General features: G+C 36.9%; 2 protein-coding genes across 5 annotated transcripts in view; one reads left to right on the top strand and one right to left on the bottom strand.

The window, feature by feature from the left end:
• The first annotated feature begins 1,270 nt into the window (after nt 1-1,270).
• mfsd4b (major facilitator superfamily domain containing 4B) lies at nt 1,271-5,606 on the top strand. Its single transcript, XM_042746361.1, is given in 5 exon segments — nt 1,271-1,796; nt 2,682-2,850; nt 3,457-3,573; nt 3,729-4,230; nt 4,232-5,606. Coding segments are annotated over 5 exon segments (1,824 nt in total). The 5' UTR covers nt 1,271-1,538; the 3' UTR covers nt 5,010-5,606.
• Nucleotides 5,607-6,193: 587 nt separating this feature from the next.
• The window catches only part of rev3l (REV3 like, DNA directed polymerase zeta catalytic subunit), a 77,965-nt gene continuing 68,939 nt past the window's right edge, over nt 6,194-15,219 (bottom strand). For all 4 annotated transcript variants that reach the window (XM_042746357.1, XM_042746359.1, XM_042746358.1 and 1 more), the window contains exons 26-32: nt 14,224-14,333; nt 13,311-13,425; nt 13,054-13,191; nt 12,716-12,906; nt 10,650-10,896; nt 9,701-9,916; nt 6,194-7,190 (exon numbers count right to left, since the gene is read on the bottom strand). In XM_042746357.1, the coding sequence (XP_042602291.1) occupies nt 7,050-7,190; nt 9,701-9,916; nt 10,650-10,896; nt 12,716-12,906; nt 13,054-13,191; nt 13,311-13,425; nt 14,224-14,333 (1,158 nt within the window). In that variant the 3' untranslated portion in view covers nt 6,194-7,049. The remainder of the gene's footprint in view (nt 7,191-9,700; nt 9,917-10,649; nt 10,897-12,715; nt 12,907-13,053; nt 13,192-13,310; nt 13,426-14,223; nt 14,334-15,219) is intronic.

Here is a 15,219-nt window from a genome sequence, read left to right as displayed (position 1 = left end):
TGCAAATGTTTTATTGGAAGTATAATTTATTAAATTTAATTAACAAATCATGAAATACCATTACATATTAAGCGTCTGTATAATATGTGTTCCTTTAATAATCTACAGTGTAATATTTTAATATTACTAAAATGTAAATGTAAAGTTATTTTATTAATCTAAAATGTAGTAATCACCCAAAACATTTCATTAATACTTCAAAACCTAGCAACTGTGTCAGTAAATTGGCCAGTAAAATAATACAAAATTAAAACTTAAATAAAAAGTGTTTTTGTCATGATGTGAGCCACACGTCAAAATGTTTAGATGTTTTTTTTTTAACGTTTAGACTTTTTTTTTATTGTTGCTGACACTGACTGCTTTCTATATTACAAGAATGTCAGTTTTGTCTGTTATATCAAATTGAACATTTTAGATTTACAGGGAAAAGTCAATACTATGTACATTTATTTTTTAGAGAAGTGAAGAAATAATTTTTTTTAGAGAAATAAAGTGAAAACTGACAGTTGCTTGTTCATTTGTACACATACTGTTATGTCTACCCCATACAAAACGACGACCATACATTCTTACATATCTTCCTATCGCTCTTCCATAATATACATGGAATATACATGGATATGTATATTCTTCCATAATATACATGGATATGGAATATACAGGACATGCATCTGACAGATTTTGATAACTGAATGGATAATTTTGCACGGGATGGCTCACACAGTGAAAGGATGTTTAGAGTTTGACAGTTTCACTGAGAATCAGCTCATCAGTTTTGATCAAGCCATGTGCATTTAGTTACTGTGCAAACTGTATACAATTGTACTTATTCTTTTGCACACGTGCCAAAACACATAGGCCCATTCCTTTTAGCGTGAATCAGTAAGAAACTCAAATCTGATGTTACAAGAAACTTATTGTTCAGACATCTTTAACTTATCATTAAAAAAGTAAAAGAAAATAATTTTAGAATTGTGCCAAAGCAACTGAGAAAACTGTAATCCATACACCCTTGTTCACACCATTATCGCAGCAAAGGACTTGGCAGTCAGTCTGGACTAAAAGACTTGTTAAGGAGCCTGGTCAGTTGTTGTATTGTTATGAGAATTGTTGTTGTTGTTTTCTAAGCATTCAATAAATGAATGAATAAATAAATAAAAATTGACCTAGAGAGAAAGAGAGTTTTTAAGTTTATCCACACTCCAGCGCGAGAGATGGCAATATGCACGCAAGCTGGTTTCCAAGTCACGTGTAGAATAATTGCGGGTTTGTGCGCATGCGCGCCTATTATACGGAAGTTTTGAACCTCAGGCTTTTTAACTAGTACCTGGAATTTACAGTGTATGGTCACGCGATATTTCTGCTTTACTTATGATCGACGCCAAATGTCTGTTTGGTTTTACTGTTTTTTATAAAACCATAAATACAATACATTGATTGGCAAGAATAGGTCAAATGTGGGTCATTTTAGGTCGGCCATAAACCAACAAAAGCTTTGACAGCTTTTCCGTAAAAAATAGCGCGACAGTCGTGCTGCCATGCCCTCCGCTGAAGCAGCGCCGAAGAAAAAACACGTTCGTTTCGCTAAGATGGAAGAAGGCATTGACCACGACGAGCAGGAAGAGGATACACTTTTCGACAAACGTAAAGACGTGAAGAAGGGACTGAAAAGCGCTCTGAAGAGGGGCAAAGGGGCACTGAACCTGGGGACTGATCAGGTTGATGTAATTGGTAATACTGGGGCATGCAGGCGATGGCTAGTCAGCCTAGCGCTTTGCGCATCGTTTCTCGGTCTGGTAGGTCTATGCATGTTCGGTTTGATTGTTGTAACATGTAAAGCAGAATACCTTCAAATGAAAACCAAAAACCTGTGCTTTGCAGCCTTAAAATCCTATCCCTTGTTATTTAATCTATGTAGGTACTGTTCTGTGTCTGTATCAAAAAGAGAAAATAGATGTTAAAAAACATTATGGTAACGTAATTTCCTGGTCGCCTTGCAGTATCCTCGTGAAACAGGATTATTTGCATAAGGGAAGATGCCAGACAAGTTAGTGGTGTAACAGGGCTGACCGGTTAAGTTTGGCCTGGGTATTATGGTACTATGAATTCATGGTAATACTATGATATTTTGACATGATACTGCTTGGTTACCACATTTGCCATGGAGTATGTAACATAGTATGTGCAATGTAAATGATTACGTGGTATTAGCATGGTACTATATCCAGACACCATGCACACAGTAGGGTGGCTGATATAAGCTCAGGCTGAGTTTAGTTTAGTAATGCAGTACTACACATACCACAATGTTAATGTGTGGGATTAGTACAAAAATTGCAGAAGAAGCACATTATTTACCTTTAAATGTCAAGAGCTAACTTTATAGACCTATTTATAGCAGTTGTAGGTCTAATCACCTCAGGAGACATGAGTTCTGAACAGGTTCTGTGCATTTACTAAAAGTACTTTTTATTTATTTTTTAAATATCATATTATTTATAATATCGAAGTATCGTTTGAAGTATCTTGGAGTACCATGCAAATGCTGTGGTATATAAATGTAGAAGTACCATGTAATGTCAAGACTGTACCTGTTTTTTAATGTGCACCTGTTGGAATGTGCACATTAACTATTGTATATTTTTTATATTTATGTATTTGTTTATATGGTATATTTATAGGGAATGGCCATATCTGTTTTGGGTCCTACCTTTGAAGACCTGGGTGTCAATGTCAACAAGAACATCAGTAATTTATCCTATATATTTGTGGGTCGTTCATCGGGATATATTGGAGGTTCCCTGTTAGGAGGGATACTGTTTGACTGTGTGAATCCCCATCTGCTTTTGGGTAAGGCCCATATACTCCACATAGACTTTGTGTTAATTGAAAGAGCCATTTAATATTTAACTTTTGTAAATCATTTACTTATAAAAGTGTGTTATAACTGATTATAGGAGTTGGTCTAACAGTTAACCATATGAACTCATAATGCTAAGGTTGCAGGTTTGGAGAATCACCTGATTAAGCCGATTAACCTTTATTTTGGGGTAAACTATTTCTTTAAATGGAATCAATAAGAGAAAGAAAAGCACGGAAAGGGCAAAATAAACAGAAGGCTACAGAAAATCAGATTAAATTGCCCAATAAAACATCTCTGTTACTTTTCTAGAAGCTATCTTGTATGAGTTTAGTGACTGTTATCAGATGAGCCATGTCTCATGGTTTATGTCTTGTGTTAGGACCCCACAGATTTGTAGATTTAGTAAGCTGTAATGTTTTAGAAACTTTAAAAGTCATGGCAGTTACAGGACATTTTTTTTAGTAGTATATTGCAGTATGTTGTTCCCTTTATTTTGTATTTGTGTGTTTATTTATTTATTTATTTTTGGATACATGTGTGATATTATAAAGTATGATAGTGATTCATTACTCACAGTTGATTTATATCTGCAGGCTTCTCATTGTTAATCACAGCATTTGGGATGTCTGGTACTCCTTTCTGTAAAAAGGCTTGGCTGCTCACTGTTTTGATGTCCGGTGTGGGGGTGTCAATGGGAGTTTTAGATACAGGTAAGAAAAGTGCCTGGTGTAGACAAGGTGTTGTAATTTAATTCCAGCTTTAAGCAATTAACAGTATGAATTTTAGTAGCAATTAAGCATTGTTAACGCTCATATATATAAACCTTAAAAGGTGCTACTGTAATTGAGTTTCTGGTTGTCAACAGGCGGTAATGTTCTCATACTGAATACATGGGGAGAACAAGCTGGACCTCACCTGCAGGCTCTGCACTTCAGCTTTGCTGCTGGAGCCTTTGCCTCTCCAATCATAGCCCAGCTGCTCTTTGGCCAGAGTTCCGACAATGTCTCCACTTACATGTCTGGCCATGCCTCGAAGACCTTCAATGCCATCTTGCCACATTCCCTTCTAAAGAGCACCACTCCAACATCGATGAGGGCCTACATCGTGATTGGTGCTTTTGTTTTATTGGTATCGCTCATCTTTTTTTTCCTGTACTCCTGCAGTTCCCCCAACTCGAATAGGGCAAAAACACCTTCAGGAAAGCAGCTATTCTCCAAACACCATAACATACTCATATTCCTGCTGTCCTTGTTCTTTTTTTTGAAGTGAGGTGGTGGCGTAGGTTTCTTTTTTTTTTACTTTTGGGAGGGGTATGTTTTAGTGTACAAGGTTGTTGAGGCAGGAGTGATTTATTCTCTTTTGTGGGGAGTTTTCGGCTGGTCGTGGTCTGGCCATATTCTTTGCGGCTTGTCTTCGCCCAGGCATCCTGATCCTACTGAGTCTAGTGGGCACCACAGTTTCCGCGCTCCTGCTTTGTCTTTTTAGCCAAAATTCCCCTATGCTCTGGGCGTGCACTGCTATGTATGGTGTCTCTATGTCTACCACTTTTCCTAGTGGAATTTCTTGGGTTGAGCAGTACACGACTGTGACAGGGCGGTCAGCTGCGGTGTTTGTGGTGGGTGCAGCTCTTGGAGAAATGGTTCTGCCAGCTCTTTTGGGCTTCTTACTGGGGCAGGTGCAGAATGAGCCGTTGCTGATGTACCTGGCACTTGGCACATCCACCGTCACTTCTATCTTGTTCCCTGTCTTGTACAAATTAGCATCAACAGGAGGGGATGCCACCTTGCGGAAAACGCCAGGGAAGCACAAAAAGGATGCAGATGATAGTGAGTACCGTCAAGCACTGCTCGATAATGCGGAGGAAGAAGAGGAGCAGGAAAATGAAAGTGAAGCTGACCAGTGGAATGATGCAGACTTTGAGGTGATAGAGATGGACGATGCCAGCCTATTGAGCTCTCCTTCTAAAGCCTCAGTGCCACCTGATGTTGCAGCCAGTGCACTTGCTGCCCATTCAGTGACCGCCCCATTGCCAGCACCCTCAAGAGACCCCACAACCCTGGCCTCTCTGTCTCACACACTGCCCTTTTCCACAGACTCTCCCAGACGCAAACTGTTAATGTCCCTCAACAGGGAGAAGAAAGACTGATATGTTGTTGAATATCTACATCAAAAAAAGTCTCAGACTTTAGCTCTAAGCCAGGAACTGAGAGGTGGCTGCTTTTTGGGGTGGGGGGGTGAAAAGATCACACTAGCCAGTTGATATGGTACTTTCTAAATGCCGACTGCATATTTGACGTTCATTACATAAAGCAACATAACCCACACAAAGCCTGTTTCTGCTCACCACTGTACAGGATTATCCTAAAGAAGTGTAATTAGCATATTGTACATTTAACTGAGAATCGTCCTGTTATTTCAGATCAGCCTAATTATTGGACACCAATGTATATTAGGATGTTGGACTATATCTCTTCTCTCATTTGTTATTGTTGATTAATTGACCATGAATTAAAGTATTTTGTACAATGGTTACCAGCACAATTCACAAGTTCACTAGTCTGTGAAATTAAGACAAGCTTTTTTTTTTATCGTATGGTCAGAATGAATGTATAAAGTTACATTAATAATATTTTGATGCTGAAGGCTGTTGAAAGTCCTTACCTTTTGTTTACAAAATATTCATTTTAATTTTTCAAATCATACTGTGTGATTGTTAATTAATAAATATTAACACTAAACAACATTAACAATAAGGTTTAAATTTGTGTGTCCCCCCACAACGTCTGATACTAACCAGATGTGACGCGTGTAACTTTGTTTTGTCCTGACAAGCCTCAAGTGACAGTCATTTCCATTGGTCACATTGGGTAGCCCTGTTTATCATGACTTGATCTTATTTGTTTGAGGTCTCACTCAACATGACTGTGTAAATGTTCTACAGTATGAGGGTTTGGACATGGCCCATGTCTCTACAGCAGCTGCCAGTTTCCACAATCATCTTTGTATTTAAATTTTTTTTTTTTTTTTTTTTTTTTTTTTTTTTTTTTTTACTTTAAATAAACTCAGAAAACAAGGTCCTCTCACATTGAACTGCAGAAACACTAGGCATGATCTTTTTTTAGTGTTTTTCAAAGTCAGTAGAAAAGTCTCATTACTGTCCCAAATTATAATTATAACAGACTTTATTTTCATATCGCCTATCAATTGTTAGTCTATAATTGCTTATGGGTCATTGAACAAGCATGAAAAACATTGTTTAAACCCTTTCCAATACAGACCTATAAAGCTTGTAGTGTATACTGCAAAATGATGTAAAAACCAAATGATCCATTTTAACTGAAACAGATATACACTGAATTTTATTATATCAATATTAAATCTCCACCCACAAATGTTCTTTAAAAAACAAAGCACCTTAACATTTTCAACAAGTTTACAAAAACATAGGTTATGTAGCTCTGGTAGGTAGCATAGGTCTGTAACATAATGTCTGGTTTAAAGTAGAGAAAGCATTAGAAAAGTATTTTAAAAGAACAATTATGCACACAGACAATATATACTTATCAAACATATTGCAGAAGTCTAAGTTAAGGCTGATATTGACTTGCTTGTTCTCAGACTTGCCTCTGTAAAGAATGGACAGACATAAAACTTCCCAGAACATACATGTGAAAAAATGTTTAGATTTTTTTTTTTTTTTTTTTTTTTTTATATCAGTGTTCATAGACAGAATTTTTGATAATCATATTCAAGGTTTATTTACAACAGACTGATCTAAATCAGGCGGGACGGGGGACCACTGGAGTCAAACATTGCTCCACAAGAATTACAGTCAGAACTGAATCATTTACAGATTGCTACAGCACATGGGGTTCAGTTTAGAGAGGATTATTCTGTAAATGTCTGACCTGTCAATCTGCTGAAATGTAACCATATAATGAACACTAAAGACAACTACCAAGCAAATTCAAACACAGTGCATCAAAATCATCTTCCTCTTCTGTATTTAAGGCCTCTTTAGTCCCACTGCACTGCAGTACCACACAAAATCAAACAGTATAAGATGGAAACTCTCCAAGGACACATAGAAAAAAGCACCTTTTAAAACTATTATACACAAAATTGTGCTGAATGGCACAGTGTTTAGCACCAGAGTAAAATGAAAGGGGGACAGACTGCTGGACTATCAGAACTGCTCCAACAGCTGGCGAAGATATGGTCCTCGGGAAAGATTCCGATTAACGCGAGATAATTTGTAGAGTATGGGGCAGTCCAATGAGACACATGGCACCTGACGCTCTGCACTCCCACTGCAACTTCTACATACCTGTCAATCAAATCACAACAGAAGAACATAAAAGACTGACAATGACAAACATGAAACATTGGACCTCTAGTCTCTTATGTAGCCAGACTTGACTAAAGGGCCCAAATCTGGTTCCCATTGCAGCTTAAGTTTCTTCACATAAAACATGTTTGAAAAAGTGAAGAAAAACAACAACAACAAAAACATTGTTAAATCAAATCTCTAGAAATCTCATCAGAAATATTGGATCTAGACCCGGGCACCAGATTTTCAGGAAAAAACAAAACAAAAAACAATTATATATATATATATATATATATATATATATATATATATATATATAGAGTATCTGAACAGCTAGTAAGCATAGTTGTAAATACAGTTTTGGGTACCAGACAAGACTCACTGTTAATGAGTTTTGGGTTTTAAACAGTCTTCTATCAGCCAATAAATTGACTGAGAAAGCTGGAAGAGGAAAAAAAAAAAAAGCAGGGGGTAGTTCTTCGTACCTCGCTTAAACCTGAGATGATTTGACAGATACCAGGTCTTTTAATCCTGATAACTGATTTTGGGGTTATTTGGTTCTTCAAACAAGTTTGCATTTGACAAAAAAATATCTGGATTAAGTTGTCTGAGATTACTCTGTGTTGACATGTTAATCGGAAAGGGCAGATATATCGGTTCTTGAAACCATAATCAACAAAGCAGTACTTGGCTGGAGGTAAGACAGCAACGCAATCGCATCATTTAATAAAGATCAAGGAAACAGGCAGGCAAAATAACATAAGTATTAATAAATAAAATGTGTAACCATTAAAAAAAAAAAAAAAAGATTCCCAATTATTTTTCACCATTTCTAGTATTCCTACAGGGTTTGCATTTTTTAATCTCAAGATTATTGTAATTAGCAATTAATGTAATTTTGAAGTGGATGTTATACATGATAGCATTAATTAAAGTTTCTGGTAACACTTTACGGTAACATGTAAAGCAGAATACCTTCAAATGAAAACCAAAAACCTGTGCTTTGCAGCCTTATGCATTTCCCAAAAGCATTGTTAGCTAGCTGTGGTCGCAAGTTCCATTGTTACCAACAACATTCAACGATTCAGTGTTTCTTGTATATTAATTTAATAATTTAAGTAGTCTTACATGCATGAAATAATGCTTTTTTGAATAATGTACCATAAGCATAGCTTTATCCACAATCTATAGTAAATACCTTGTTTTTGTGAACAAAGAAAACATCATGATCATGTGTAATAAATCAAAAATCACGATGATGAACTCACCTTACTTAATGTCTTAATTAAGGTGTTGTTCATCCATGAAGTCATGAATGAAAGATTATGAGCTCATGTTAGTTCCTGATAATTCATGAGATATTAATGCATGAAGTAATGCATAATTCACACATTAATTTATGCATTAATTCATGGTAATTTGTGTACCCTTACCGTAAAGTGTTACCAAGTTTCTTAATCCATAAAACCCATCTTAAGACATAACTGTGTTTAAATTAATTGTGCATCATAAAAACATTTTGAGATTTGAGAAACGGCCTGCATCTCCTGCGATGCATCAAAGCCACATGCACACCGTTCAAATTAATGCATGGCTGAGACCAACTACGTAATGTCTGTATGACTGCAATAAAACTATGAGGTAATTATTCCTTAATGAATCTCTCATACATTCCTCTACTGTTATAGCTTACGCAATTATTTTCAAAACCATTTTACAATTTTTTAAAATTATTTTTCCTGGTTTAATACTGTATACTTGTAAGAAAATAGCGGTGACTGGGACAGATTTTCAGTATCACCTTCACTTAAAATCATACAATCTAACCCTGTTAACATGAAATAAGTTTGCTCCTGAGCAGGTGTGCGTTTCCCAAAAGCAGCTATGTTACTAATAAGAGTTCAATGGAACTAACGACCATAGTTAGCTAATGATGGTTTTAGGAAACGCACCCCAGGTTTGAGCTCAGTTGCTGTCATGACAGCAACTCCAGGATGAGCTTCAAAAGAACTTAACTATCCTGGATCATGTCAAATCGTCAACAATAAAATCCAGCTAACTACGTAATCCATGTACAAAGAACAGGCCCCTGGAGACAAAGTAATAATGATTTACAAAATTTGCTAAGTTATTAACAGACATTACAGCATTGACATTAACAGTATTAAATAATCTCATTTGCATGTTTCAATGCTCAGACTTTGGAAACAATGGAAAAATAAAATATATAATTTAATGACCAATGAATGAAAAAATCTGTTTAAGTGTAGTATTATAAATGATTATATGCTAAAATGTAATAAAGTGATTAATAATCAGTATAAATGAATTACTAAATTAATATAAAAGAAAGAATAACAACACAAATGTACTGTATGTTTGCTCTTTTGAAGCAACACATACACAGCTTGCTATGAAGAATGTATTGGAATAATGGAATCAAATGATCATTGAACAAACAATGGTATTTTATGGCCTTATAAGACTAAGACAACATGACCTCTTACCTTTAGGAGCTGGTCTAACTGGCTTTCCCAAAGCCGCAAGTCTTGGTGTAGGTGGACAGCAACACGTTGTGGTTCAGCCCGACAACCTTCACACACTCCTAGTTGTGTCAGCTCATCACAAACCGGGCAATGCAGCGTTGTGAAGTACTGAGAGATGGTGCCTTTTCTTGTGCCCTCCTCCCCTCCTCCATTTACAGAGCTCCATGCCTTCTGTACCTATGCAGTGAATAAAACCACAGACTTTCACCAGAAATTTCTTTTCATTTAACTGTGCTTTTTAAAAGGTAAAACAGAGTTTTTTGAATGTTAAAATACCTTCTCCAATTTGTATATGCTGAGTTAACTATATGATTGAATTTCATCCCCAACAAATAAATACATTGCGCAAACACTGTGGGTTCTTCTCTGCACTCTATTAGTTAGAATATTGTTACCAGCTTGAAACAGCAATAATGGCTCAAACAAATGCTACCTGTTTGTCCTTAACTGCAGTATTTGAGAAATCAGTCATTATTTAAAAAAAATCAACAGGGCACAGACATTACACCAGGAAGGAGAACTCATCTGAATATTCAAATGCAAAATGCATGCTTCTATTTGAGCATCCAGACCAGCTCGACAGAGCAACATTAGCGCAAGCAATATTTGAGAACCAGACAACATGGGTTATTACCCTTCAGGAGAGTTAACCTATTACTGGTTTACTTACAGCTGTCTCTGCATACGAAACTGGGACAGGTGAAAGTATTTTAATATGTAAAACATTACACATTTGCAGTTCTACCTACCACCAGATGGTGCCTTTATACCAATACTAGCTAGTATAATTTAGAAACAAAAGAACAAGAACTAGTTGTAGATACCCCATTTAAGGTGAATGATGTTTCAATTTCAAGCTTAATCGTTTATATTTAGCATATGCTAAAATACAAAATGACAAATAACTAACCCTCGGCAACTCATGGTACCAGCTGAACACATCTACTCCAATCAGGTTGAAAATTCGTGCGAGTGGTGGCAAGATCTGCTTAGTGATGTAGTAGGTAGTATTGAGGCGCAGACTGGGGTCCTGCAGTACCTCCACAGGACGTCTAACCAGCTGTATGAGCGGCACTCCTGGCATTCCGTACACAATAACATATGGTACACGCTCACCCACGCGTGGCTCTAAACGTCGATCATATGACATCATACGCCTGAGAGACAGACAGAAAAGAAAAGAAAAATGAAAAATCTTGGACAGCAGTTTTTCTGTAATTTTAAAGCATTTAGATTCAGCCTGCAATCAGAACACATAAACAGCAGCTATATTTACAGAAGACAGAATTCCCCCTCAACTATGGCTCAGATCTAATTTCAGCATCTGTTAATGTGTGTGTTGCTAGGCAGCAGCCTAAGGTACAGTAAGGCAGTCCTGCAGCATACAGACAATAAAATGAGCTCTGTCTGGAAAAACACACACATTCAAATGTGCAAACCTGATATCACTCAGTAAAAATGTCTGCACTAATTAGCTACAGAGCACACTGTGCCATTTTCTGCAAGTTTCCCTGGACTATTATGTAATGTGTGTGTGTGTGGTGGGGGTTCCTCGATTTGCATGCAAAAATCTAGGGCAGTGTCAATGCAAATGAATTAATTTGACTATGCCTGAAATTCATTTTGCAGATGACTATTGTAAGAGCAAATTAATGTGATTAAAGGCAGGTATTCATTTGATTTGTGCTGTCATTTTGACGTTCTCAGTGGCTTTTCCTGCCTATACAGGGTGACTACAGCACAGACCAATAGAATTCTAGTGAAGGCTACGAAAGGAGCTACTAAGGAGCTGGTTCTACTGCAATGCTGCAAATGCTTATATGCTTTGGCAATACAAATGTAAAAATGTTGGTCATTCCAATAAAGCACTGTAAAACCGAAAACTGAAGGAGGAAGCATGGGTTAACCAATGAACTGTTTATTTCATCATTTAACAAAAACAAAAAAAAAAAACAATTATTAGCCACTTTTTCAACATGACAGTGACTCTTATATGAGTTAAACAGGATAGATGTGACATTTTGAACTTAAACTTGTACAACTCAATGGCAAGAAAAGTCAGAGAACATCAGCCACACCACACGGATATGTTTTCTACATGTATTTACGCTTTGATTTGAAAGAAAACAGTGCATCCTTGTGGCACGGCTGACAGAGGATATGTTTTGTTGGCTTTTTTAAGCTTTTATTTTAAAGAATGGAGTTAATGTGTTTTGGGGGGATGAAGAGGAGAGGAATTGTTGAATAAAGTCGTTATTTTTGTTTTCTTCTTGTACAAAAAGTATTCTTGTCGCTTCATAACATTACAGTTGAACCACTGATGGCAGATGGACTATTCTGACGATGCTTTTTATACTTTTCTGGACCTTGACAGTGTATTTTACTTGGCAGTCTATGGGACAGTCATAAGCCTCCCTGTTTTCATCCAAAATATCTTAAATTGTGTTCTGAAGACGAACAAAGCTTTTACGGGTTTGGAACTACATGGGGGTAAGTGATTAATGACAAAATTTTCATTTTGGGGTGGAGTATCCCTTTAATGCTTGTTACAGACATATTTTCCCTCTGTGTTGGTAAGCAAAGGCAAACTAAACTCTAGTTCTGACCACATTGCTGGGGAATCCAAAAAAACACACACTACCTATGTCTCTGACAGCAGTGTTAAAAAGATTACAGAGGTAAACAAACAGTGCCAAAACGATCATCTAAATATTCTGCTGTAATCTCATACATAATACAGTGTAGTTATTGGATGAAAACTCTACCTTCTCTTGAATAAAGTGTAGAAATGCTCAGAATCTAAATGACATAGATGCGCACCTTACCTCAATTACAACACAACTGCAACTTCTTTCCTTAATAATAAACATAAGTGCTATCACTGTCTTCCATAACCTGTTAATATCCCAGTTTTAATCTCAGATGACATCCATACTTGGCACAGACCCACCTTTTCAAACACATATACTTACTCACCTGGTGAGTTCCAGGGCAGGGACACAGGCCCCTGGTCGGTATGATCCGCTGCCACGGTACTCTTTGGCAAAAATGAGGTCTTGCATGCTGGCTTTGGCCTCTAGCACCTTCACACACTGCCGCTGCACATACTGCTTCACCTGGCTGATGTCACGTGACTCAAAAAGCAGCTTCAGAGATCGCTCCAGAATCTAACATAATAGAATTTCATTCATTAACCTCAACTGCCCCCTGGCTGAGAAACACTGCATTACAACAGCAATTTGAATGACAGGTGGAGCAGGATTTTTATCAAGTGATTGGGCAAAAAAAAATAATAATTTTGGAATGCTAGTTACCTTGGCAACAGCAGGGCAGCCATCACGACGTACAGTTTCAATGCCTTTGGCATCAAAGACTGGGTTTTTCTGATCCAAGCTCTCATACATGTATCCAACATAACGCTTCTTTGTCTGTAACACGCATGGGAGGTACACCTACCCAAACACACAAGAACGCAGAGAGTCACAAAATTGGAATACAGCAATCATATGGCTTAAAAGAGACTTCAAAACAAAAACAGAGTACACTTATAGACACAAACCACTTCACAAACCTTCTCAAACTTCAATTTGACAGGTTTAGGGTTGGTAGCAGTGACAGCCTCTGCAATTTCATTACCAATCTTAAATGCCTGTTCCTTGGTTGCTCCTTTCAACAACACAAACATACTAAAAAAGAGAAACGGACAGGTATCAGAGACAGTATAACAGTGTACTAAGCAGGCACAAAACAACACATTTTTCCACTGACAAGCAATTTGTATGTTCACACTAAACACAAAACAGCCAATGAGAACATTTTGATTTTATGTTAATAGTGCTTATTTATGAACACTGTGCCACTGTGCTGTCGCCTCTGGCTTGCTTAGTTGGGGACACTTCATTTCCAGCATATCGTTGACTTGATTGTACAGATACTATTTAAACTGAAATGAGCTGGATGATGACATCACTGAATTCAATGATGAACTGCCTTTAACTAAAAAAAAAAAGTGTTTACTATTGTCCTTTTGCATTATTGACACACTACTTTTGTAATTAATGCTGTACAGTTGCTTGTATTGTTGCAATACTCTGTATTGTAAAAAGCGCTATATAAATAAAGGTGACTTGACTTGATATTAACTTGACACTGAGTTTTTAGGGAACACTTTCACAGACCAGACAGAGCAGGAATTTCATAAAAATACATCAGAAGGCAGCAAACATTTTAAAACTGAACTGCATTTGGCCTACCACAACAATGAACAAAGTTTCATAGTGAGGCAGTGTCTCAACAGCACTATTCTTGGCTAGTTCATCTAGTAATATTATAATGCTTACCTATCATGTAAGAAAAAGGTCTGAAAATCAGACTGAATGAGTCAAAGTGGAGGAAATTGACTAATAAAAAAAATAACACACCTGCTTGGTCATCAACATCCCATCTACATTGAAATTAACTAATTGAAGTTTTTATTTCTCTACCTGTCTGTATCTCCGTAGACAACACGTGCTCCCCACTTTTTTGTGTCATTGACCATCTTTATGGCTCTTTCCAAAGTCTCTCGGGCCTTGTGCACAATGCTGTCACCTACCTGGTAAGTGAGGAGAGAGATAGAATATGTTCTTTGGTTTCTTTGGCAATGTAGTAATCATACATACAAACTGCATTAGATCACCATTTGATGTTCAATGTAAAATCTGGGTCTTAAAGTAAAGACATGGTTTTAAATTATATATTTAGTCAATAGCAAAATGTGCATACAACACTGCTGCATACCAGTTTAGAAAGACTGGCCCTTCCAGTTAAACATCCAGGGTAAACCTAAAATTATTTATCATACATAAGCATTCAAAAACCAAAAGCGGCTACACTTTAGATTATGGAACACTATTCACTATTAACTAGTTGCTTATTAACTAGTGTTCAGTCTAAAAGTTTCTCGAATTTAACAGCCAAAAACCTACTGGCCAAAAGCATATTTTAAGTCAAAACTTTTTAAATAAGGAATAATTGATGATGGGCCGTTGAATTATGCAAGGAATAACTGACGACGGGCCATTGAATTATTAGAGAAAAATAATGCACACTCAAGGTGTAATGGCCACTCCGCTTTACGTCATGGCCGCATCACCATCTCGGGTGTGCGTTTTTTGCTAATAATTCAATGGCCCGTCATCAATTATTCCTTGCATAATTCAACGGCCCGTCATCAATTATTCAATTATTTTATAAAATTTGCTTTTGGCCAGTAGGTTTTTGGCTGTTAAATTCAAGAAACTTTTATTCCACTTGTACTGCGGTTAATACAACTCATGAGGTCGTTGATATGATGATATATTTTAAGGGATTTTTGGTTTTTTTGTTTAAATTGTTATTGTGTGTATGATTTTTTATTTTTTATCTCATCCAACGCCTCTTTTGCTAGTTCCAAAACGTCATTGTAAAGCTGGTAACGGAGGCTTGAGCCGTTGATAGCA

This window comes from Cyprinus carpio, chromosome B20 (assembly GCF_018340385.1).
Source record: "Cyprinus carpio isolate SPL01 chromosome B20, ASM1834038v1, whole genome shotgun sequence".
Taxonomy (NCBI): domain Eukaryota; kingdom Metazoa; phylum Chordata; class Actinopteri; order Cypriniformes; family Cyprinidae; genus Cyprinus; species Cyprinus carpio.
The sequence above is the reverse complement of the archived record's forward strand: the minus strand, read 5'-3'. Positions and strand labels throughout refer to the sequence as shown.